The sequence below is a fragment of the Pan paniscus genome, chromosome 15, assembly GCF_029289425.2.
Source record: "Pan paniscus chromosome 15, NHGRI_mPanPan1-v2.0_pri, whole genome shotgun sequence".
Taxonomy (NCBI): Eukaryota; Metazoa; Chordata; class Mammalia; order Primates; family Hominidae; genus Pan; species Pan paniscus.
The window spans coordinates 95,641,418-95,666,834 of record NC_073264.2 but is presented as its reverse complement, the minus strand read 5'-3'; the positions used below and the strand labels follow the sequence as shown (position 1 = coordinate 95,666,834).

Sequence of the window (25,417 nt, the reverse complement as noted above, 5' to 3'; positions counted from 1 at the left end):
TTGCCAGTATTTTCCCATTTCCCCGTGAGAACACCACAGGCTCCCCAGGAAGTTTGCTGAGCACAACTGCCCTTGGCTTTCCCCAGCCAGGGGCCACGGAGGCTTTGAACACATTCAAAGGGCCGTTTCTTCCCCACACATTCCAACGCAGCCTTTCAGCCTGAACTATCTCTGGGAGACTGGAGGTGTCACAAGCTGGGAGGATCACTGGATAATTAGGGAGACTCCCAGGTGCCTGGCAGAGAGTCCTCACCAGCCCCCTGCCGGATGTCTGGCTGGCATCTGAGGGGACTGAACATGGCAAGAAGCAAAACAGCAGCACAAGAAACCAGTTTCTTCATCTGAAACCGAGCAGGCTCTACTCCAGAACAGAACCCACAGTCCCAGGCGCTGGGCCTTCTTAAGTTGGGAAATCACTCATTCCCAGGAGGAAAAAAGAGCAAAAGCTTCCAGTACTGGAGATGTGGGGAGAAGTTTTTTAAAAATATCAGCCCAATATATGGGAAAATATGGGATGCAGGCATCCCCAGGTGTCAAGCGTCCAGATCCGTAGACACACTGGGACGATGGTGATCAGTATCACTCCCTCCGACCCATCAGCCCTGCAGGGAAGACACCACGCTGGTGCACAGTCGGTGCCAAACCCGCGTTTGTAAATGAATAAGGTGAGTGAAGTTATAGAGGGAGCTAACCAGAAATCTAGGAGGTACCTCTTGTAGGGAAGAACCCAGGAAAGCCGCCATGCTTGCTTTGGGAGACAGAGGTGAGTAGCGAGAAGATGCTGCTGGCAAAAAGCCTCCAAAACACACATTTGAAACTCTCCACTGTGCTTTCTGCTGCGACAGGCACTGCCTGGGTGCAAGGCTGTGCTACACATGGTCCCACTGTCTGATGCCTGTGATAGAGTGAGGAAGTGACACTCACACACATTTATGCTGAGAGCTGTGGAACTACGTGTGGTCCTTGGCTGCTGGGACGCAGAGAGCCATGTGCTGTGCCCCCAAAGGGCAGTTTCGTTCACGTTTATGGTCAGCAAGTTCACTGCTTTTCCCCCGAGGCTTTTTCCTCCCCCTTGTTATCCCTATTTTACTATTTTAATGTGTGTGTGTGCAATAGCTGCGGTGACACATGCAGTTTTTCCTTCCTGCCCTTCCTATAGAAACTGCCCCTCCCTAGGTGCCTGCCTGTGGGAGCTGTCATTTTATCACCTGTTCTGCCCTGACCCCTGTGTCCAGAAGTGTTTGACCCAAACAGGGGCACCTGAACCAGGTTGGGATGGTCTGAGCCTTGGAATTAGGACCTGGGGTCAGAGAGTGCAAAGGCAATAGGTCTTGGGGACAGAAACTGTAAGGTATAAGCTTTGGAAGATGTTGGGGGTGATAGTTCCAGCCAGGTGTGTCAGTGTAGTGACGAATTCTCACCCTCTTTGTTTCCAGGTAAGAGTTGGCTACGAGAGAAAGGTACTTCTGGTTTGGAAGGCAGAAGTTAAGCAGGAACACTCTGAGGTTGGTGTGGGGTGCTAGGCGCTGCCCCCCTTCACCTGCTGGTGCACCTGGTGGTTGTGAACAGCATCTGTGCCAAGGGCTCTTCCAGCCCTCACCAGGCCTCCTCCTTCAGTTCTCCAGGTCTCAGGTCAGGTGAGGAACACCGGCCCCTTCCTCGGGTCACTGTGTCAGCCAGGCTGGAGTGACAGATGTGGGTTCCGGTCTGTCCTTTAAGCTTTGACCAGGCCTCATTCTGCCCCAACTCATACCCAGGTTTTCTTCTCCCTCCCCACCTGGCTGACCTGCAGAGGTTCTGGGCTGACCACCAGACCCAGGATGACAGCCTTCCACAGACTTCTCCCCAGCTCCCACCACTGGAGGACCTAATCCCTGCAGTAACCTCTATCTCATATCACTCTGCAGTGTTGCTGCCCTGGTGGAAGCCCAGCTCACGTGGAGGAAGCCAGCTTGCAGAGAGAGCAAGAACAGAGCCAGCACACACATTGGAGCAAAGGCAAGGGCAGATGGAACGTTCTGGCGGCATCATGCCAAGGCTTCCATCCGAGGCCTCCCTGAACCCCACTCTCTCGGCGCCACCTTGGATGCTGCGGGCTGGTACATTCCCCACTTGCAAAACTCTGTGGGGCTGGGTTCCTCTCTTTTCTTTCCAAATATCCCAGGAAGTGGATGGTTTTATCCAAATTCAGCAGACAAGTAAAAAGAGTCTTCGGGAGGTGCAATAGCTTTCCAGGAATGAGGTAACTGGGAGCAGAGCTGGTGTTCAAACCCGGTCTGCTCAACTCAAAATCCACAGCATTTCCCTGCCCTGCAATGACCCACATCTGCACTGCTTGCCCGCATCTGCACTGCTTGCCCACATCTGCACTGTTTGCCCGCATCTGCACTGCTTGCCCGCATCTGCACTGCTTGCCCGCATCTGCACTGTTTGCCCGCATCTGCACTGCTTGCCCGCATCTGCACGGTTTGCCCGCATCTGCACTGTTTGCCCGCATCTGCACTGCTTGCCCGCATCTGCACGGTTTGCCCGCATCTGCACTGTTTGCCCGCATCTGCACTGCTTGCCCGCATCTGCACTGCTTGCCCGCATCTGCACTGTTTGCCCGCATCTGCACTGCTTGCCCGCATCTGCACTGCTTGCCCGCATCTGCACTGCTTGCCCGCATCTGCACTGCTTGCCCGCATCTGCACTGTTTGCCCGCATCTGCACTGCTTGCCCGCATCTGCACTGTTTGCCCGCATCTGCACTGCTTGCCCGCATCTGCACTGTTTGCCCGCATCTGCACTGCTTGCCCGCATCTGCACTGCTGGATTTTGGCCGTTTGAGTATCAGCTCCTTGAGCACAGAACCTGGCTGTCCCTGCCGTCCCCAGCTCCTGGAGCAGGGCCCAAGTGGAGCAGCATTTGCTGTCTGTGCAAGCGCAGACCCTGGGATATGGGAACATGAGCGAGGCTCTGTAGGGCAGGCCTCCCTGTCCACAGCGATGCTGAGTGGGTGGCTCCCTGCTCCTTCACTGCCTCTAGACATGGGGGTTGGGGGAGGGGATGACACAGGTGAATTTGATTGCCTCTTGCAGGGGAGGGTGATGTAGAAACTCCGGGTTCCTCCCGTTTTATGGCCACCTTCTCCAGGAAGCCTTCCCGGACCACCCAGACAGCCCTAGGTCTTCCTGACACTCTGACTCTTAAATTCTCACCAAGCAGCAACCCCTTGTGATTCTGTTTCTCTTTCAGTCTATGGCTTGTCACTCCCAATCATCTGCCTCTCCCACAGAAACATGTTGCATAGTTTCAGGATCCCCCAGGCATGTCACCTTCAGGCCAACATTGGTAACCGTGGCCGTGCTGGCCCTTGGGGACCATCACTCCAGGCTTAGCAGACCCTGACCCAGGTGTCCAACTCAGCCACTGAGTCAGGCCCAGCAGCAGGTGTGTGGCTGGTGGCTTTGGCCTTCTTTTCTGGCCAGAGAGCACCATTTCTCCGGCCACCGTGGGTTTCCTTAGTCCGTGGAAGTTGGCCTCTGCCTCGGGGCCCTGATTCATTGCCTGTTCTCCCACTGGGCTGCAATCCTGTCTTGACATCCAGCCTAATCCTTGCCCACCTCCACACTCTCCCCTGCTGAACTGCACTCCGACCAGTGGCTGCAGAAGCCCTGAGTCAAATAACTACAGACTCAAAGCCCCACCACCTGCCTACCTCTGGCCACCAACTGCCACCACCTCAGAATTCCCTGGCCCTGCACTTCCTCTGAGTCCTTAGATCTGGGACATGGCCCAGACCAAGTCCCTGGAATAGACCCACTGGCTCAGAGAGCATCTGGCCCCAACTGCCGGACACCTACACGGACCCAATTGCACCCCACCCCCAATGCCCAAAGCAAGCCCTTTAGAGCCACTTCAAAGGGCCCACCCAGGTCCCCACCTGACCCCAGCCCTGCTCAGTTTGCCCACTTCTTGCATTGAGTTCTAAGGTTGTTCTCCCACCTCCGCCAGCCATAACTAGGTGAGTCACAGCCACCGGGGGCTGGCAGAGAGTGCCCACCAGTAGCTGTGGCATCCAGCTCTGTCACGTGCCTGCAGCACACCAGTCCCATCTGGCCTGGCATGCCCAAGGCTGTCAGCGTGTGCCAGGTGGGAGATAGCTGTGGCTGGGAGGGGGTGGGTGTGGACACACTGGTGGCCCTTTGGGGTTGCTGCCAAAAACAACCGTCTCTGTCATCAGTGCCATCACAAAATAATAATTAAAGTTATATGAGGATAAGAATAATAGTGATTGATAATAATAAAACAACAAGTCAGCCGCCATGGAGTACCTAAGCGGCACAGTCCAGGCACTGTCCCAGGGCTTTGCACGAATTATCTCAGCCTCTCGACAGTGGGGAGGTATGATTGCCCTAATTTCACAGGTGAGTAGGTTAAGACATAGATGTGCTGAGATGTGGGGTGGCCTTGGGAGTCTAGGCCCGCACCATGCTGCCCTTCTCAAACCCATACCCCTTCTCGGACTGTGAGTTCCCCAGGGAGCCACTGGAGCAACCTCCAGGCTGTTCATCCAAGGAGGGAAAGCATTTTTGGTCTTGGGAAGTGATGCAGAGGGGCTGATTGGCTGAAGTCCCACTGGTCAGGTTATTCTGGCATTTGGAAACACCACTGGAAGACAATAGCAGTTGTATGGTGTTTAGGTTTTCATCCCAACACCGCAGATTTCAAGCTGAGCACCCAGTAATTTTTTTAAAATTCATCCCAGAGTGGAGGAAAATGAAAGCCATTGGTCCAGCCCTTGGGGACCCCTGCAAAATTCCGAAGTCACAGAGCAGCCTGTGCATGGGCGGTTATGGTTTACACCACACCTTTTACAGTCACTACTTTAATTTATCCTCCCAGTGGATTTCTCAAACATTTCCTCAGTTTTATGGGTGAGGAAATCAAGATCCTGAAAGATGAAGTAACTTGAGGAGGGTTGCACGGCTGGGAAACAGCAGCCATGGAGCCTGAATCCAGATTTTCTGTCTCTACATAGAATTCTCTATAGTCTTTTCCCGCTCTCAGGTCCTCCCCCTCTGCTTCAGATTCTTGAGTCTCTACTGTTTCTTGGTTTGTACTGCTTAGAGATATCTGATATCAGCCATTTGCATCTTTGTATTCTCTCTCTGAAAGTAATTGTCCTTCATTTTGTCTTGGATTATAAAGGCAGTTCTCTGTAAGAGGACTGTCTGGTATCAGCAAACAAACCGTGGCAGCTCAGAGTATGCCCTTGCAAATAAGGGTGACCTGCTTACCAGCCCACACTTGGTTTCTATCAGCCTGCTTTCGCTTATCCTGGAAGGAAAACTGAAAACCTGGATGACTGAAGGGAAACTTCCCTTCTTCCACCTGCATGGTGAGCCGTGGGATGGCTGCTTCCAGAGCTACCCTCGGTATCACTCCTCATTCTTATGCTAGTGGCTTGAGCTGGTAATGGAACCCACTGGGGAATGTGTGGAACATTCTTGGAGAATAGATGTGTGGGCTTGTGTATTTCTTCACTACATCTTCTCTGTGACTTGGCCCTTTCCTTGGTCTTAAGTAGACAACCACTCTGTTTTCCCAAATTTCTGAAAGCTCAGAAATGAGCTTTTCCCATCCTTAACTATATAATAGCACACAAAATAGTCAGTAGTTAGATGTGAACAGATAACCCTATTTGGGTAACTACTGACTGCCCATCCAAATTCCTCCTGAATTTCAAGGATCTCAGCCATCCTTAACATTTGATTTTTGCTGTCTGATCCATTCTTGATAACACATGTTTCATTTGAGGGGCAAGAATTGTCCTCCTGGGCTCCAGCAGTGTTAGGCACCCAACACCCTCACTCTTCATGCTGGAGGATGAGAATGGTGAGCAGAGTGTGACTTGGATGAACAGAATCAGCTCCCTGTCATCATGTTTATCATTAGTAATGCCCATTAATAGTAATTAATTACTATTTTATTAACAACTATTATAACTATTGCTATGATTACTACTAATTAGTTTTAATTGATCCTCTCCACATGGGCCAATGCATTTGATAGCACTGCTAACAATCTGATGAAATGAACAAAGCAGGTACTTCAGTAGTCCCATTGGGCAGATGGAAATACTGAGGCACAGAGAAGTGAGGTGACCTGGGTGAGGTGGCCCAGCTTGCTGTGGCTGTAGGACCTGTGCTCCACCTCAGTGTCACAATGCCCCCCTGAGAGGGGACCCGTGAGTGGGTGGGGGATGGAGCTGCGGCTTTTTTTGTTTGGAGGCCTTGATTTGATTCAATATCTGCCTCTCGTGGGTGCAAGTGGTGTTGAACTCACCCCTCCACAGAACTCTTGTTTTGTTTTGTTTTTGAGATGGAGTATCACTGTCACCCAGGCTGAAGTGCAGTGGTGCAATCTCAGCTCACTGCAACCTCTGCCTCCTGGGCTCAAGCAATTCTCATGCCTCAGCCTCCCGAGTAGCTGGGACCACAGGTGCGAGACACCACTTACAGCTAATTTTTGTATTTTTAATAGAGATGGGGTTTTACCATATTGGCCAGGCTGGTCTCAAACTCCTGACCTCAAGCAATCCACCTGCCTTGGCCTCCCAAAGTGCTAGGAGTACAGGCGTGACCCCCCAGTGTCTGTCCCTTCCCTGGCCTGTGAGCTTATGAGGACTTGTGTTATTTCTCTCTCCCCCACACCTGGCTTGCTGCCTGGTACATTATAGACATTCAATCTACTTTTCAACTCAAGTTCTGCCTCTTTGGAAGGAAGCAGGAAAAGAAGGATGAGGGAAAGGCAGGTGAGAGAGGTGGGTGGGACACCTTCCAAAGGAGAAGTCAAATGGCTCAGAGATGGAAAACTGAAGGTGGTGTCGGTTCCTGTTCTGGGCTGCAAGAACCAACCCGACAAATACTAGAGTGAGCCATCCCAGGAGCCAGCATTTAACAGCCGCAGCCTTATGTGGGGCAGGCAGACAGTTCCAGAATTTCCTTGATTTCTCCCAAAGTTTCTGCACTAGTTGTATCCACATATTTTTTTTCTGCTTTTATATTAAGAAATTCTTATGAAGCTGCACATCCATTAAATAATCATGTGACATTTGACAGATGACTCACTATCCCAAACCTCAGCTTTCTCATCTGTATAGTGGGACAATGGTCCCTCACAGACTTGTAAGAATTAAATGTGTGTGTGTGTGTGTATATATATGTGTGTGTGTGTGTACATGAGGTGTGCACAGAAGTACACATGCTCCTGAAATCAAATTGGTGGGCTACCTGAAAATGCAGAAAAACATTAAATTATGGGCTTTTTTGCAGATTGCGATTTTCCTTCCATAAATATTTTTCTGAAATGCTCTTTTTAAATTTCAACAGTTTTTGGGGTACAGGTGGTTTTTGGTTACTTGGATTAAGTTATTTAGTGGTGATTTCTGAGTTTTAGTGCACCTATCACCTGAACAGTGTACACTGTACCCGATATGTAGTTTTTTATCCCTCACCACCCCCTCCCAACCTTCTTCCCGGAGTCCCCAAAGTCCATTATATCATTCTTATACCTGTGCTCACAGCTTAGCTCCCACTTATGGGCAAGAACATGCAATATTTGGTTTTCCATTCCCGAGTTACTTTAGTTAGAATAATGGCCTCCACCTCCATCCAAATTGCTGTAAAGGACATTATTTCATTCCTTTTTATGGCTGAGTGGTATTCCATGGTGTGTATATACCACATTTTCTTTATGGATTTATTGTTTGATGGGCACTTAGGTTGGTTTCATATCTTTGAAATTACGCAACATGTGTGTGCATGTGTCTTTTTCATATAATGATTTCTTTTCCTCTGGGTAGATACCCAGTAGTGGGATTGCTGGATGAAGTGGTAGCTTTCCTTTTAGTTCCTTAAGGAATCTCCATACTGTTTTCCATAGGGGTTGTAGTAATTTACATTCCCACCAGCAGTGTAAAAGTGTTCCCTTTCACCACATTCATGCCAACATCCATTTTTTTTTTTTTTTTTTTTTTTTACTTTTTAATTATGGCCATCTTGTAAGAGTAAGGTGGTATCTCATTGTGGTTTTCATTTACATTTCCCTGATGGTTAGTAATGTTGAGCAAATGCTCCTTTTTTTATATCCTCTGTTGTTCTGCTCTTCTACCAGCATCTAGATCTGGCTTGAATGACATTTAGCACGGACTTGGGTCTATATTATTTTAAGTAAAATTGATTGACAGCATGACTTCCAATAGTTTGGCTCTCTCAGGCAACCACAGATCCAATGCAGTCTCCTGTTTCCCATTGTACAGGTGAGTACACTGAGAACCAGAGGAAGGGATGGCTTCTCCAGCCACCAGGTGCATTATGAGTCACCTATGTCTGGTACCCAGACCACAGGCCCAGGCCCTGAGACGTCCCAGAGCTCGGGAGTGGGGTGGGGTTGGATGGATGGGCTGCCTGCTCCCAGGCTGCACCTGGGAGGTGAGAGAGGGCCATGTGAACATCTGTGCCAGGCGGCTGGTATTCTATAGCAGTGCCAGGGTGCCCACACCCATTCCTGTCCTGTCCCAGGGAAGGAATCTGGGGTGGAAGATTCTGCTCAAAGATGATCACAGGGATCAGGGCTGTGGAGCTGGGAGGGGATGGTGTGTGTCACTCTGGTTTCTGGTGCACTCACTTTTATGAGGTTTACTGGGTGCCAAACACTCAGGTCCTAGCAAGCCAGGCCCTCATCAGTGAATCTACAGAGCACCTTGGGTGTACCTAGCACAGTGCCCCTTGCTATTTGGGATGGGAGAGAAAAAGTAGGCCTGATCTTTCCCAAGGGGTGAGGAAGGGAACTCCCAGACGCATTGCTCTCTGAGTGAGACACTTGGCAGGGCCAGTTGGCCAGGCTGATCCTGGGAAAGGGGTGGAGGTGGCAGAGGCAGGCTTAGTAGGTCGTTGGGCAGGAGTCCACCCAGTTTGTAGATAAGGCTTGTGGGGCTGGGAAGCCTAGAGGAACATACTTGGAACCTGGAGGCTGCAGGACCAGGACCGAAAAAGGACTAGGAGGCTGGGATCAGCAACACCTGGGGAAGGCCAAGGAAGACTGACCTGAGGGGAAAGGAGAAACTGGGGAGGTGAGGTTAGTCCAAGGGGCAGTGTGTGTGTGTGTGTGTGTGTGTGTGTGTGTGTGTGTGTTGTCTGTTTCTCTGTCTTAGAGAAGACAACCAAGGGCCAAGGTGATCACTCAAATAGACAGACATTCTGCGTCCTTCTCATGCCTAGCCCTAGGGCTGGATCACCAGTCTGGCCAAGAGTTCCATGGGTCTGTGCTGGCTGCCAAGATGCTGTGGCCATGCTTTCATTTATGGTCTACCAGAAAGCTATCCATGGAACAAGGGATTCAGAACCAGAAGACCTGATTTTTGAGTCCTGAATCTGCTAACTGTGCAGCTATAGGAAACTCAGATTTCTCATGTGTAAAAATGGGTCTAGCAGCACCCAAACTTGCAAAGTTGGTATGAAAAATACATAATGTCTATGAATAACCGTATCTACTAATATGTGCATGGAAGTACCCTGTTCTGCAGAGACAAAGACAAAGAAGAAAATAAGATGAGGAAAATCAAAGCTGGCACCCACCCACAATGTTTCAATGCATATTTACCCAAATTTTTTACTTTTTGCTGATTGAGAAACACATGTGGTTACTTATTGATATATATAAGAACTCTTAATTGTTAAGAACATTAGCTCTCTATCTTGTACACATGTTCCAATTTGTGATTCCAAATTTTACATATTCTGTAGAGTTTTAACACGTTGCAAAAAGACGGTATATCCATATATGCCATCTTTTCCTACATGGTTTCTGGCTTGTTTATCACGCTTAGGAAGTTCTTTTTCACTCTAACATTATGAAAAGGTTTTATTCCAACACTTCTAATTTTATTTTTGAAATGATTTGTTTGTTTCCTAATAGCATTTATGGAATTGTTCACCTTTTCTCGAATGTTCTGAAATGCCATCTTGAATTTTTTACTATTTACAGAATGCTTCCCATTAAAAAAAAATTTCTATTTCTCTCCTTTTATTTCTTACTTGTTTAGATTTTTGTGTGGAAAGATTTTCAAGATTTTGTACTAGAAGCTTTTTAGGGTAACCTAGGATCTTACCGGAGATTGCTTAAAAATATTTTCTTTCAAAATCAATTATTATTAATTTTAAATCATTTATTGATTAAGCTCCCCAATTGGAGTTGAATTCAATGACTGAAAATACATTGCATTTACTCAGTCTTTGCCTTATTGCTCGGAGGTACAGTATAATTTGTTCTAGTGGGATTTGGGCTTTGCAGTGTTTCACACTCTTGGTCATTGGCTCCCATAGCTGTCTGTCACGAGCATCAACTGGGGATCCTGTGGAAACCAAAGAAGAGTGGGGTCACCCAGGGAAATGCAAAGTATGATCTGCGATGGTGGCCAGGAATCTCTTTCTCTCTCTCCCTTCTCTACTATAAATGGACATCTGGGTTGTTTCCACTTTAGGTCTATCACATAAAGCTGCTATGGACATTGCAGTACATGTCTTTGTAAACCCACAAGCACTCATTTCCTGTTGGGCATATACCCTGAGTTACAATGAATGGGTCAAAGGGTAAGCATATGTTTGCCTTTTATAGATCCTGCCAAGCAATTTTCCAACCAACACGTTGGTGTCGGTTTGCACACCCACCCGCAATATAAGAGAGTTCCACTTGCTCCACGTCCTCGTGTGGCTGGTCCTTTTAATCTGAATTATTCTAGTGGGTGTGTAGTGAGTTCTTCTTGTAGTTTTGTTTTGCATATTTCTGATGATTAATGATGTCGAGCACCTTTTCAGATGCTTATTGGCCATTTGGATATCTTCTTTTGTGAAGTATTTGTTCATGTCTTTGCTTAGTTTTTAAGTTGTTGTCTTTTTTCAGTCGATTTGTAGAAGTGCTTAAAAACAGGCATGAGCCTTTTATCAGACACAGACATTACACGTACCACTCCCAGCTTGTGACTTGCCTTTGTACTGTCCTAGGTAATTTTAGAGGAACAAGGCTCTTAATGTTAATGAAGTTCCATTTATCATTTTGTAAAAATGGTTAATACTTTCTGCCTATCTCATGGTCACGAAGATTGTCTACTATTAATATATTTTCTTCTAGAAGCTTTATCATTTTGATTCTTGTGGGTTTTGAGGTTAAAAAATATTAAAGACCAATAGTTTCATATAGTCCAATCTAATACCTTTCACATTTAGGTCTGTGACTTCTCAAATTAATTTTTGTATGTTGAGTAAAATGGTCACTATTTATATTTTTCCTGTAAGGACATCCACTGGTGTTTTGTTGTTGTTGTTGTTGTTGTTGTTTTCAACATTCATTGAAAGGATCATCCTTTCCTTTGAACTGTAGCGATGCCCTTGTCACATATCAGGTGACTTCCTGTGTGGCTCTGTTGGATTCTCTAGTCTGTTCCATTGGTCAGCTTGTCTGTCTCTGTCCCAATACCTTAATACTGTGGCTTTACAGCCATCTTGATACCTGGTGGCTGAATGCTTTAAAAGACCTGGGAATCATCAGGTGGGAATCACCTGCTTTGGAGTGGGATTCTCAACCTTGAGTACTCATTAAATCCCCTGGAGAGAAGTTCTTAAAGGCACCCTCACCCAGGATTTATCCTGCATCAACTAACTCAAAATCTCTAGAGGAATGTTCTGAAAATAGGTATTTCTAAAGCTCCTAGATGATTCTAATGCACTCCCAGGATGGAAACAACTGCTTTAGAAATAGGTTATTCCCATTTTGCAATTAAAGAACCAGAAGCCCAAAGTCACATATACAATTTCTGGAGGCATTAGATTGTTCACTCACTTTCTCCAGGATGCAAAATCCTTGATATACTTCTCTTGCTCTCAGTTTTCTCCTAGAGAACACCTACTTATCCTTCAAAACCCAGCTTAAGAGTGCCCCATCTATGACACAGTCCAGAGCACCCCAGCTAGGATCAGGTGCCTCTTGCGTGTTCTCACCTCCCAGAGTTACCTCTACCTTGGCCCTTACCTAGTGTGACTTGTATCTCGGTGTTCTGTGTTCCCATTAGACCAGAGCTCTTGGAGTTAGGGTGTGGCATGGTCACTAACATGTTTCTTCCATCTGGGAGATCCAAAGAGTGAGGATAAGGACCAGAAATTCCTAGTTCCCCTCTCACCCCTACACAAGGCAATAATGTAAAAAATATTCAGGCCACCCCTCAGCCTCCGACCAGTGCCTTAGGCCCATTAACTTATAACAATAATCTTCCCAGGCTGGACAATCTCGTTCATCCTTCTAGCCCCTGATGAACACCAGGCACAAATCCATGGGACCTGAATCTTAACTACAGGCAGTCGGGGCAGCCTCAAGTCTAGGCTGAGGTCCCTTAATGGGCACGTGAAGGGGGCTGCTCCCTCCCATGCCTATATCCTTCACTGCTCTCCTCAGACGTGCACCTCCTCCGGGGCTCTTTTCCCCAGGCAGGACAGGCAACTCCCAACCAAGGTGTAGCGCCTGGCTGGCCGGCAGCCCACCTGTGGCTACCCTCTGCCCATGGCCTACTGGCCTCTGGCACTGTCTGAACTCAGGCATCCCCAGTGCTGCCCATGTCGCTCAGTGGGCATCCCTACCCTGGCCTCTTCCTGCATGTCTCCCATGGAAATTTACCCTGGAGCAGAGAGGGTCTGGGGCAGGCAGGGAGGCATGGCCCTCGGACTCACACAGGCCTCACCCTGTCATTAGAGGGCAGGTTTTCCCTCCCAAACCAGACGTACAGACCTGGATTCCGGGTCAGTGTCCACCTCACTGGCTCTGATCTTCCACCGCTATAGCCTCTACAGTCACAATAGGACCACCTGTACTCCTTAGTCTCAGCCTGTCCTTCTCTCTCCTCTGCAACCCCTTGGTGACCAGAGCCGGCCAGTGTGAAGTCTCTCATCTCACCGTTCACATGGTGTCTCTGACCCACGCATCCCAGCAGGCAGGCCTTACTCCCTAGGCCAGGGAAGGTGGTGGCTCAGGGGCTTCTTCAGGGGTGGTTTCTGATCTGGGCAGCTCTGGAACCCATATCCCCATGTCCTTGTTCATCTAGGCCCTGAGTGCATAGAGTCTGTGGCTGAACCAGGCCTGGGAATGAACTAGTGTCTCCTCTTTCCAAGAAGGTTTGTCTGGGTCACCTGCTCTGAATAGCTCTGGGAATGAGAGTCATGTCTTTGCTAAAAGCAGCAACCCAAAGGAAGGGAAAACAACACCCATGGCTCTTCCGAGGCCTCCGAGGTGTTTTGGTCAGATACGACCTACTGTGAAACACCACTCAATGGGGAAGAAATATGTGAATGTTTTTTCTGCTCACTGGAGCTCATTAGATTAAGCAGAATTGAAGATAGGCATGTTGAGCTTATTGCTCTTCCATCCCAGGATCAGTGGGTTTGGAATGTTCCCAGACATCATCAATGCTTCTCTCTCCAAGTGGTAAAACTGAAGATAAGAATTTTATTTTATTTTATTTTAAGCCTTTGAAAAATTAATCCTAAAGTAATATCTGTTTTTTAAAGACAATTTGGAAAATATAGAAAAGTAAGGGGGAGGCAGAGACAACAGAGTTCAGCCATAGTCTCATCACCCCAGCACAAGAGAACCCAACCATAGTCTCATCACTCCAGCACAACAAATGTGCAATAGGAAAACAATTTGTAATTTCCATGATCATGAACTTTGAGGTGAATTTTTAATTCCTGTTCTTCCTAACGGAATCTACGCATTTAGTTGTCTATTTGTCTGTCCTCGAACTTTTTCCGCAAAGGACTCCATGTGAGCTAAGCTAATTTGGAACACATGAAAAAATAGCAAAAGAAAATGGTGAGGGATACATGGGAATGACCCCAAGAAACCCAGTTATCAACCTGTTCCCATGGGCAGCAATGATGATACTTGGGTTGAATATTCAGTATTAGGACTCCAAGCTCATCTACTTGTAGACTATTCTGGCTTCCATACCCAGAGAGCAACTGGGAAATAGAGTCGTTGCAAAAGGTGTCTAGTGGACTTCATTAGGGAAGCCACAGCCCAGTGGGTGTGGCCGGTACAATATCATGCCACTGCCTCCACAGGGAGAGCTCCCAGGGAGGTGGTGTGGCCATTGCTTCCAAAGCCTCCATCACCTGCCCACACACGCCAGCTCATTTTATTGGCCTTACTCTTCCAAGAGGCCATGGAAGTATAAATAATAAAGCAAGAAAGGCAGATGCATTTGGCTGGCTCAGTGGACTTCTGAATGTACTGTGAGTATGAGACCTTCCCTTCCAAAAGATCCGGTGCTTCTTGTCTATTCCACACGAAGCTTGCTTCAGATCGAGGGAGGATGTAGCACTGTCCACAGGTGGGTGTATGAAAGGAAAATTCTAGAGGATCTCCAAAATCCAGGTAAACCCCTCTTGAGGAATTTGTTGAACATCTTTGGCAGAGTGTTATGGATGTCTACTGCCCAGTGCTTTTCTAGAGAGAGAAGCTTCATGAATGTGGGGATGGGAGAGGTCTTGGGACATAAGTGGTGCCTCCAATTTGGGTCCACCCCTGCTGCATGATGCTGGCCACAGTCATCCTTGCGTGTGAGCTGTTTGTGAATCTTTATCTCTCTCTGAGGATAGAGGCTGGGTCCATCAACTCACTGGTTCATGGAGAAAGTGAGGCGAAGCAGCCTGTTCAATGCATTTCTGCAGAATTGCCTTCACCACTGATGCACACTGCAACCACAATCTCTTCCTTTGTCCACTCTGGGCCTCATTTCCCTCTTTATGGCACAGATAGTCCTGAAGTCAATGATCTCTCAGCCTTTCCAACCCACATACCCCTCCTCCTAGAATGCAGTCACGGAAGGGGAGGAGGACCAGGTCAGGAAAACAGCTGGAAGGTTCTTGAGGGTTTGGAGAAGGCTGTGGGGCTTGTTGGGCTGAGAGTCAGTCTGCAGCATCAATATGGACCATTTCCTGGGCGTTGCTCTAGAGCCCCAGTGCCTGACACAGAGTGAGGACTCAAACATATTTCTTAAGGAATGAAGGCAGAAATCTACAGGGCAAATTAACAAGTGGAATGGGGACAAGTTCTCCACTCTTTGTTTTCCAGAAAGGAGGAGAAAGTATATTGCTGTGGTCATCAGAGTTTGTTTATGGGGCTTCTGTTACTTCTAACAGGGGAGAGAAGATATGTCTTACCACCACTTAGTTCTAAATGTGCTTTTAAAAATAATAATTTAATTTCTAATGTATATAGAGTGATTTCTTCTTAAAGCAATATCAGTCCTTTAAAACAGGTGAGCCACAGAGCAGGCCTGGAGTGGCTCTTCAAGTGCAGGGCTCTGGTGAGGGTCTTCTGTTGGGAGGCCAAGGCACACCTTTAGCAAGGATTCCTCAGATTTCTCAGCCCAAAGAAGGGCACCGGGTTTACCCAAGTGCTGCACATTCCAAGAGGCGCTCAGAAAAGGTTCTGAGGAAAGGTGGCATCTCAGAGAGCCTGGGGTTCCTGGGGCAGGAAGGGGTTTCTGGTGCATGCAGCCAAGTGTAGGAAGCATCTCCCCGTTGAGGAGGCAACACACTGGTTGCCTGAAGCTCGCTCTGTTGGTTCTCAAGACATGGGAACTTGTCCAAAGCATTCTAAACTTTTTGGTCTCATTGGCTTGAGGAAGGATATTACATCAACTCTTTCTAGCCAGTCAGTTTCATCCCAGGAAAGAGAGGTAGGGTGGTCAACTATCAGGAGAGGAGTGACCTGCCTGAGGGCAGGGGGAGTTCTCTCTAAAGAAAACTGTGGTTCCAAACCACTGTGCACTGAGTAGACCTTCTGTAGCCTGTGTGTGTTATCCCTGTTTAGGTATCATTTCTTCAAACTGTGGTGATAACGGGGGAAGCACTTTGTAAAATTAGAAATATTATTATTGTTGAGTCCGCTGTCACAGCTCACTGTTGCTTCAGTTGGCTGATCGGGATGGTGTGGGAGGTGGAAGCAGTGCCCTCCCACAGGGAAACCCCCTCTCGTGTAGACTTAAGCCGCCTGTGCTACCTGTGTGGACGCTTCCCATCTGGTTTGGATCTGTCTTTAGGATGAATGACTTCCGGGTCAGTGAGGCACTATTTTATCTAGTCATAAGAGGAGGAAATTATTTTTCCAAATTAATAGGGAACATGGGAGCAGGATGATCAGAGAATTGAAATACTGACTATAGCTTCATGTGTCCCATGTGTACCCCATGGGGTTCGGTTTCTATCTTGTTCTTTCTTTTTCTTGGTTTTGTTTTAGTTTTATCTCTTTATTTATTTTGAGTGACAGCCAAACACACACAGATACACACACACACACACACATTCCAAACTAAAAGCCAACGAACAATTGCTCAACTCAGGAGAGCAACCTATCAATTGATTGGGAAATAACCAGTAGCTCAGCTATTTTAATTGATGGAATTAAAAATTTAGCCTACTCAGGCATCTAACCCAACTGACAAATTTGGGTCAGTTTAAAGCCCGTGATGACAGATGGAAAGGCCCGGAATGGGGCTGGTGTTGGCTGTTTGGGGGAGAAAGGCCAGATGTTCGCACTCAGGGAGCCAGGGCAGGAGGCCCGGTGGAGACTGCTGTGACACAGGCATGCTGAGGTGGGAGGGTGCTGAGACCCCGCCAGGCCAGGGTGTGGGCTGTGTCCCTTGGGGCGGGGTGGGGGGGTGGTGGCAGTGCCACCTGATCAGCAGCATCTCATGGGGGAAGAAACCAAATTATCACCACCTCCCCCTCATTTAATAGATGAAGATACTGAAAGCCTGAAGGGTGAGGAGACTTGCCTCAAAACACCTAACAAACACACAAGTTGGGGAGGACCGCTATCCAGACCTGGAATTCCATAATCCGTTCTTGTTTCTGAAACTTGACAATGTTTAGGGATCAGTGACTGAACATCACTGTAAAGCTGTGCGTGCCACAAAGTGTTCCCAGGATGGTGCTTTCTGCGGGTTCCTTCCCTGCTCCAGCCCTGCCCTGCACGGCCTCCTCCAAGGCTCCTGCCAGGCTGCTGGTTTCACCGCTGCTGAGAATGTTTTCTCAGCTCAAGGGACATGTCTTAACTTCTCCACTCCTAGGCACTGGGAACTTGTGCCCACTCTGAATAGCAGAAGCTTCTATTTTTAATCCAGGCAGCCTTTGTAAACAGTGCAGCCCCCTAAACCCTGAAATGGACTCCTTCCTATTTTCTTTTGTTTATCTGAAGCATCCTTCGGAATTTTACTAATTTCTCTTCTACAATCTGTTTTCAGACAGCCCATAGAGCCCTTGTTCATCACCAGCTGTTATTAAGTTTTACCAAGAAGTGGTTTTTGGGGGTAGAAGGTGCTTAGAGAGCACCTAGGTTCAGAGAGGGAAGTGCTTTCTGGAATGTCACACAGCTACAAAGGCATGAGAGCAGAGCACAGAACTCCTGCCTACTTAGTAGTCCTAGTGTTTTTAAAAATATGTATCTGCCCATATTTGTGAGGATGTTTTTGGCTTCAAGGAAGTGACCATGTAACTCAACGTCACTGGGGGTCCAGAGGCAAGGCGGGCTCTGGGGTCAGCTTTTTCCATGGACCCAGCCCCAGTTTCTCTTAAGAGCCCTTGGATGCATCCTATTTGTGCTATGGCTTTGTCTTAGAGTCACTTCCCTCATGGGGCAAAGTTGCTGTTAGTCCCTGCCTGCCGTGCCTTCCTGCCCGGGACATCCCAGGAAAGAGACAGGCCAGCACCCCAACATTCCAACAAACAGTCTTGAAATCCTCCCTTATTGCACCCCTTAAGCCACATGCCCCTCCCTAAACAAGGATCAGGGCAGAAATTCCCGCCTGCACTGATTGGATTAGGTCTGGCTCCTGAACCAACCAGTAGCAGGAGAGTTGAGATGCCCCTGCACCAATCAGGCCCTCCCTTGGAGCTGGGAGGGGCTTGTGTCCCTGAGGCACATGGGCTGCCTGAGAGAAGAGTATATTATTGAAAAGAAGAAAAAGAAAGAGAAGATGAGGAGAAGAGGATAACAGGAGAAGAAGGGGAGGAGGGGAAGAGGAGAAGAAAGAAGAGGAGGATCTATTGGGAAGCTGGGAGAATGGATGCTGAGGGAGCAACGAGCAGTATTCACTAGAATTTTCCAATACTATACTACAAACTCCTTGAAGACCTTTGTTGTGATCAAGGCTCTATCCACAGTGCTTGGCGTAGAAGGATTTGGACATGAAGAACCTGGGAACTGGGGATACTCCTAGGTACAGGCCCTGCCTGGTGTTCATTAATCTGCTTATTCAGTCAACCAGAAGGAGCCAGGCATGGGAATTTAGCTGTGCAGACCCTGTTGGTGGCTGACCCAGTTCCCTTTTGCTGGTGCTGCTGTGAGGGTTGGCTGCTGACAGCTCACAACTGCCCTCCCCTCTCCAGAAAATTGTCCTTGGCTGATAAGACCTAACTGACCCAGTTATGCACCATGACCTGCATCCAGAGGACAGATCACAGCCACCAACTGACTGATTCTATCCAAAAGGCCAGCCTGGAGAGCCCTCCCACTGTGGACCAGGCCAAGGCTAGATGTCACCTTGGCTCCTTCCCTTTTCCATCCCACTTCCCTCACTTCCCTACAGGGAAGACAACTGCCTCAATACATAACATGCACCTAAATCCCCATCTCAGGTTCTGCCTCTAGGGAACCCAATCTAAGACAACCATGAAAAACCTTTACTGTGGACAGGCTGACTATTACCCACAGATTACAGACATGTAAGATATAAATTACAGGAAGAAAGCAGACTAAATGATATAACAGATGACCAAGCAAAGAAATCTGCCTTCGTTTTACATATAAATGGGTGTAACCATCACTGACAGTAGTATGCCCAACCAGATAAATCAATAAGCTTTTTAGGCCAACATGCTTTTGGCATCTCTCTGCAGAATTAGGGCTGGAGATTAAGGGAAAACCATAGCTAAAAGTCTTGTCTCCCAGAAGCTCACAGTGCCATTGGAAGATGTCAAAGCTGAGAGGTGGATTAAAGGAGCAGCAGTCCAGAGCCAGGCAGACCTGGCTGTTCCTCTCCCATGGTGCCATCCTCTTCCCTCCCTGGGAAGGGTGTAGGGAAGACCTAAGTCCTCCTGGAATGAATATCCACCACCTAGAGAACATATGAGCTTAAACAAAGAGCTTGATCTCTGCAAATTAGTCATAATTCTTTTGGCTGAAGGGGAAAAATTTACCTCAAACCAGCCAACTCTAAAAGGGAAATTTATTGGCTTTCATAACTTGGAAACATGGAAGTGGGTAGCAAACTGAGTTAAAGCTTAGTCCAGGGTCTCCAAAGATGTCATCAGATGTGTCAGTCCATTTCTGTCTTTCCACCTCCCTCTATCGCTCTCCTCTCCTTCTACATGTGGAAACCATGGCCACATTCAGCTTCAGGGCTACTTCACAAAGCTAGCTGCCCCAAGTTTAGGGGGTTTTGCATTCCCTTAGAAAGACACTGAGAGGTCTGATTTTGGTCCACACTCTCATCTTTAACCAGCCAGTGTGGCAAAGGAATGAAGTATTATGATGGTAGGTCTGGGTCATATGCCTACACTACGGGGTATCCTCACTGTGGTCCAATGGAGGGAAAGAGAGCTGTGCCTCAAAGGAATTGAGACACTGTTTCCATAAAGAGGGTACAAAAACAAGAGATGTCTTCTACATTCAGTCCTCCTATTTACAAAGTGTAGAAGTCATTTCTAGTCCCCAAGGTGATTATAAAGTTTAAATGCTATAACGGGGTCAAAGCACTCATAAACTGCTATGTACAACACATACTAGTCACTGTATTTCTTCTTTCATCTAGTCTTCCTCTGGGTAACATGTAGGCAATGGGGTTATCATGTTCTTTTTTTCTGCTGACCTCAGGTCTACTACTCAACAGGATATTCTTCAAGGAAAATGAACCCCACACTAGGCCTGGCCATTTTTCTGGCTGTTCTCCTCACGGTGAAAGGTCTTCTAAAGCCGAGCTTCTCACCAAGGAATTATAAAGCTTTGAGCGAGGTCCAAGGGTGGAAGCAAAGGATGGCAGCCAAGGAGCTTGCAAGGCAGAACATGGACTTTGGCTTTAAGCTGCTCAAGAAGCTGGCCTTTTACAACCCTGGCAGGAACATCTTCCTATCCCCCTTGAGCATCTCTACAGCTTTCTCCATGCTGTGCCTGGGTGCCCAGGACAGCACCCTGGACGAGATCAAGCAGGGGTTCAACTTCAGAAAGATGCCAGAAAAAGATCTTCATGAGGGCTTCCATTACATCGTCCACGAGCTGACCCAGAAGACCCAGGACCTCAAACTGAGCATTGGGAACACGCTGTTCATTGACCAGAGGCTGCAGCCACAGCATAAGTTTTTGGAAGATGCCAAGAACTTTTACAGTGCCGAAACCATCCTTACCAACTTTCAGAATTTGGAAATGGCTCAGAAGCAGATCAATGACTTTATCAGTCAAAAAACCCATGGGAAAATTAACAACCTGATCGAGAATATAGACCCTGGCACTGTGATGCTTCTTGCAAATTATATTTTCTTTCGAGGTAAGGCTTTTGGCATGTTGGTGTGGAAAGAATAGGATGACCACTAGACTTGGGTTAAAAACCTGGGTTGGCCACTTGTTTGCTCTGTGACCTTGAATTCATATGTGATTTATCTCTCAGAACCTCACTTTTCCTAGCTGTAAAATGGGTACCATGATACGTAACTCATACAGTTATTGAGATTTAAAGTGAAAATGTATGTGAAATGAGCTTTATGAAGTCTATCATTTTCATTATTGGTGATTATCCTAACACAACATTGGTTATAGAGGTTGGAATGACATTTTGTTCCCATCTCTTAGATGAGAAAAAAAAATCAGAGAGAGATTAACTGACTTACTCCAAGTTACAAAGCCCATCATTGACAGTCAGGACTGGAACACATTTCTCCTGGCCCTCGCACTGTGTGCTTTCCAGCACTCTAAGCAGACACCTGAGATGGTGATTGTGTTGATATGGTGATGGTGATCACTTGGTGGGTCTCCTTATGTATGTATTGTATCAATTCTCCTTATCAGACTTTATATATTTCCCAGATCTGATGGAGAGAGACAGAAAAAAAAGATGGAAGAATGTTTCCAAATTTCAACTTTATCCCCCAACACCACACAGAACACATGTACACAGACAGGTTGGCCAAAATAGGTGAGAATCAGAGGCCAACACCCATCGGTCCAGACAAAATCACTGCTGGAGTGTCAGGAACATGGTACTAAATATAAAAAATTGAGGGTTCTCAAAATCCACAGGCAGATTGATGGCTAAAGAAGAAAAAGGGTGACCAATGGCAGTCTAAAACCTCGATCTGCCCAAACCAGAGAAGGAAAGAGGGGAATCTGGAATTTCCTGAAATCCCTATGTCCCTTAGATAACAATAGGAATAACAGTGAAAATAATGATGCTGATGACGACTAGCACTTACTCAACACTCACTATACACAGGCACTGAGCTGTGCTGCCTTATCCCACTACATGTCAAGGCATCCCTATGAGGTAGCTGTCAATATCCTCTTTCTACAAATAAGAACACTGAAGTCCAGGGAGATTGAGACACTTACCCAAGGTTAACCCTTGATAACCTTTTGGACAGGTAGCTAGAACAGTGAGGCCAGGATTTGAACTCAGGGAGTTGGCCCTATAATTAGGACTCTGAGGTAGCAAGTTTGAAAGACCCAGGTCTGAGTTTATGCCCAATAGGTCAAGGTATCCTCAGAGTCCAGGCACCCAGGCTTCAGTGTTCACTGCTCTTTGGCAAGCTCCCAATGGCAGCCTGTTCCACCAGTTTTCTTAGTTCCACATGAGAGCAGCTCCTTCAGGATTGACTCAGATTAGAATAAAGCATTTCTACTCACATCAGACTCAATTAGCCCTCATTAATTCTAATGCAGTCCCCTCTGTTCGGACATAATCAGTGGGCTTTCTCAGGCTTAGTGGAACCTGAGCTTATGGTAGTCTGCTTTTCCCCTCTTAATTTGGCAGTCTAGTCCTGGCTTCTTTGGGAACTAATAATTGCACCTGAGCCCATCTCATCAGAAATCTCCAGGACATGGCATGAGGGCAAGGACTTCCCTGATATCCCGGAATATCCCCTTTCACCCTGAATCTGTGTGGACAGAGACTACTGGTTAGTTGGATTTAGTCACCTTTTTTCCCTTGGGATAACATGTCTGTTTGTCTTTCTTCAATCTAAGCCAGGTGGAAACATGAGTTTGATCCAAATGTAACTAAAGAGGAAGATTTCTTTCTGGAGAAAAACAGTTCAGTCAAGGTGCCCATGATGTTCCGTAGTGGCATATACCAAGTTGGCTATGACGATAAGCTCTCTTGCACCATCCTGGAAATACCCTACCAGAAAAATATCACAGCCATCTTCATCCTTCCTGATGAGGGCAAGCTGAAGCACTTGGAGAAGGGATTGCAGGTGGACACTTTCTCCAGATGGAAAACATTACTGTCACGCAGGTAAAGTAGGTGCCTAGCCCTTGCAGCTTTTTCCTTCTCTTGTCTTCCCTCTTATTTCTTCTGTCTGAGCTCTTACCTCATGGCCAAGTCCTCTTCTGGGCTCTATAATAAACTTATATCATGGTGAGAATTAGACTGGGGAACAAATCATAGGAATAGAGTGAAGTGCTTGGCTCTTTGAGGGAGATTCATCAAGACTGTGAGGGCGCAGTAGATGGAGTCTTACTGGAGGGTGGTGGTCAGGGAGGACTTCATAGAGGAGATAGAATTTGAGCCAAGTCTTCAAGGCTGAGTGGCAGTCTGTATGAAAGGGTGAGGAGCAAAGGAAACTGCAAGGACAAACACGGGCTGTAAAAGAGAGCTGTGAGTTGTGAGTAGAATGATGTTGTCAACTATGGTGTCACAACAAAACCCATGAAGTATCCAAAGTAAGTTATACAAATAACAGTTGAAGAATAAAAGAGAGTAAATATTTTTCTTTTTAAAACATAAACTGATATTAGATTAATGCTAAGCCTACAGAATTCCTCCCAGGCACTTGCTTACTGATAGATTTTGGGGGAAAAGGTAAGAGTTGGTGTTGGGTTTAAGTCTTGGAGACTTAGTGTCAGCGTGGACATACATAGTGCCTTGAAAGTGGCTGGGCTAGTGGCCTCTAGTAGCCAGAGCAGTGAAGGGGATGTAGCAGAGTGGACAGTTTCCACTTGGACAGGTGTCAGATGTCCTCTTCTCTGTTCTCTTTCCCTCTTCCACCTTGTCTCTGTCATCATTCCCCATGCATCTCCATAAAGGTATTTACTAAGAACCTCTGCCACACCTAATGTCCTGTCAGGCACCAAGGACGGTACCAAGAGAGGTACAGATGATGCTAGGACTGAGCTTAGTAACCCATGGGTGGTAACTGAACTGATGCAACTCTTTTCATGCAGAACACTGTCTTGGAGGCATTCCAGAATGCATCTCTTATATCTAGAGTGAGCTGCAGACTTAAGAAAGGGAAATTCTGATTCCGAATGCTTCCAATTAAGTCACGGTACTGGGATGGGGGAGCCAAGTAGCAGAGCATCCCAAGAGCGTTGCAATCCCTTGAGATCTGCATAGCCTCACCTGCCCTTCCCACTGGGAACCAGGGAGGTGCAAGGGTTGGCAGGGTCTGGCCACTGAAACAAAAGGAGGGGTCCAGGTTACAACCTTTAGCTGAGACCTGGTCTTCTCATCTATGGTGTGTGGCCATAATATTGCCAACACCACAGTACTCTTGAAAGAATTAAATGTGCCTTAGCACAGCATTGCCCCACAGAAAACACATCCAAATGCAAATTCCTCTCTCCTTCCCATTGTCTAAAGAGGCAGAGCTCCAAGGTTCTCAGCAGAAATTTTGAACTTCTGGTTTATTGAATGACAGGTGTCCTGCAAATTTGACCCTCTTACCCTCAGGTTGAAGCCCTAGGGTGGCTGCTCTTCCACTGCAGAAGATGTTCCCAGTGGGAGGGGCGGGTGAGGCTGTGCAGATCTCGAGGGATGGCAGCGCTCTTGGAATGCCCTGTCACTTAACTCCCCCCTTCCATAAATGTGACTTTATTGAAAGCATTCAGAACCAGAATTTTCCTTTCTCAAGCCTGCAGCTCACTCTAGATATCAGAGATGCATTCTGCAATGCCTCCAAGCCATGTTCCGTGTGAAAGGAGTCACATCAGTTCAGTTCAGTTACCACCCACGGGTTCCCCCATGTTGTTTCAACATGGGGACACCCCCAAAGGGACTGACGTGTTTCAGCCTGCACTCTACAGATTTTTAGAGTTCACAGAGATGTCTTGAGAGATCTCCCTAGGGAACTGGGGGGTGTAGAACATGAAGAGAAGGTAAGAAATGGGAGGGATGCCAGATCTTCCACCCCACTTCATCCAGAAGTCTGGCTTTGTGAGACATGGACTCCAGAATATGACATTTCCCGGAGGACTCAAATTACAGTGGCTTGAGACTCTGCAGTTGATTTGCTGGAACTCACCATCCTGAGTGCACTCCACCCCTATCTCCAAGCCATGTCTGACAATTTCTCCATGGGGCTACAGCTCAGGGGCTACACTGGGGGCTTCACATTCCCCTCACTGAGGCCCTCTGCAGCCCCTGGTGCTGTGACCACCATCAGGCCACCACCAACCACACAGATGTTCCCTGGGCACTGCCACCATCTCTCTGGCTTCAGGCTTCATCTCCTTTTGCACCTTTACACAAGAGTGAAATAGAACCTTTGAGATTTTCTGTAGGCTAGTGCCAGACTTTCTGGAGGTTTGGGAATAACAGAACCAAAGCTCCTCACAGGGACCCAGGATAACTTACAGTGCATAGAAGCGGCGTCTTGTGAAGTCCAAGTGTAAGCTGCTCTCAGTGGCGTCTTGTGAAGTCCAAGTGTAGAGTGTAGGCTGCTCTCAGTGGTGTCTTGTGGAGTCCAAGTGTAAAGTGCAGGCTGCTCTCAGTGGCGTCTTGTGAAGTCCAAGTGTAGGCTGCTCTCAGCATCTCTTCCAGGGCACCTCCTTCCATTTATCTAGTGCCTGGTCTGCCTCCCCCATCCCTCTGGGACTGCTCTCCGCCTCTCCTTGACTTGAGGCCAGGCCTCCCCACCAGGAGGGCCATGGAAAGGAAGGTTCCTCTCACCCCGGGGATGTCTTGCCTACCCAGTCACTTCTGGCCTTGGAATGACAGACAGGGTATTGTCCACCTTCCCGAGAAGAAACTCCAAATCCTCTTGCAGGACAGGGGGCTTGCTCACTGTCCCCAGGGAATTACATTTCATTAGAACATGATAGGAACAAATATT

General features: G+C 47.4%; 1 protein-coding gene across 3 annotated transcripts in view; it reads left to right on the top strand.

Moving 5' to 3' along the window:
* The first annotated feature begins 224 nt into the window (after nt 1–224).
* SERPINA12 (serpin family A member 12) overlaps nt 225–25,417 on the top strand; it is a 31,150-nt gene continuing 5,957 nt past the window's right edge. The window contains exons 1-4 of one of the 3 annotated variants that reach the window (XM_057299709.1): nt 225–665; nt 1,908–2,242; nt 19,987–20,637; nt 22,329–22,599. In XM_057299709.1, coding sequence (XP_057155692.1) covers nt 20,004–20,637; nt 22,329–22,599 — 905 coding nt within the window. In that variant the 5' untranslated portion in view covers nt 225–665; nt 1,908–2,242; nt 19,987–20,003. Of the gene's footprint in view, nt 666–1,907; nt 2,243–7,361; nt 9,123–14,231; nt 14,422–19,970; nt 20,638–22,328; nt 22,600–25,417 lie in introns of those variants that run through there. The other 2 variants (XM_034937219.4, XM_057299708.1) reach the window with 2 other exon arrangements.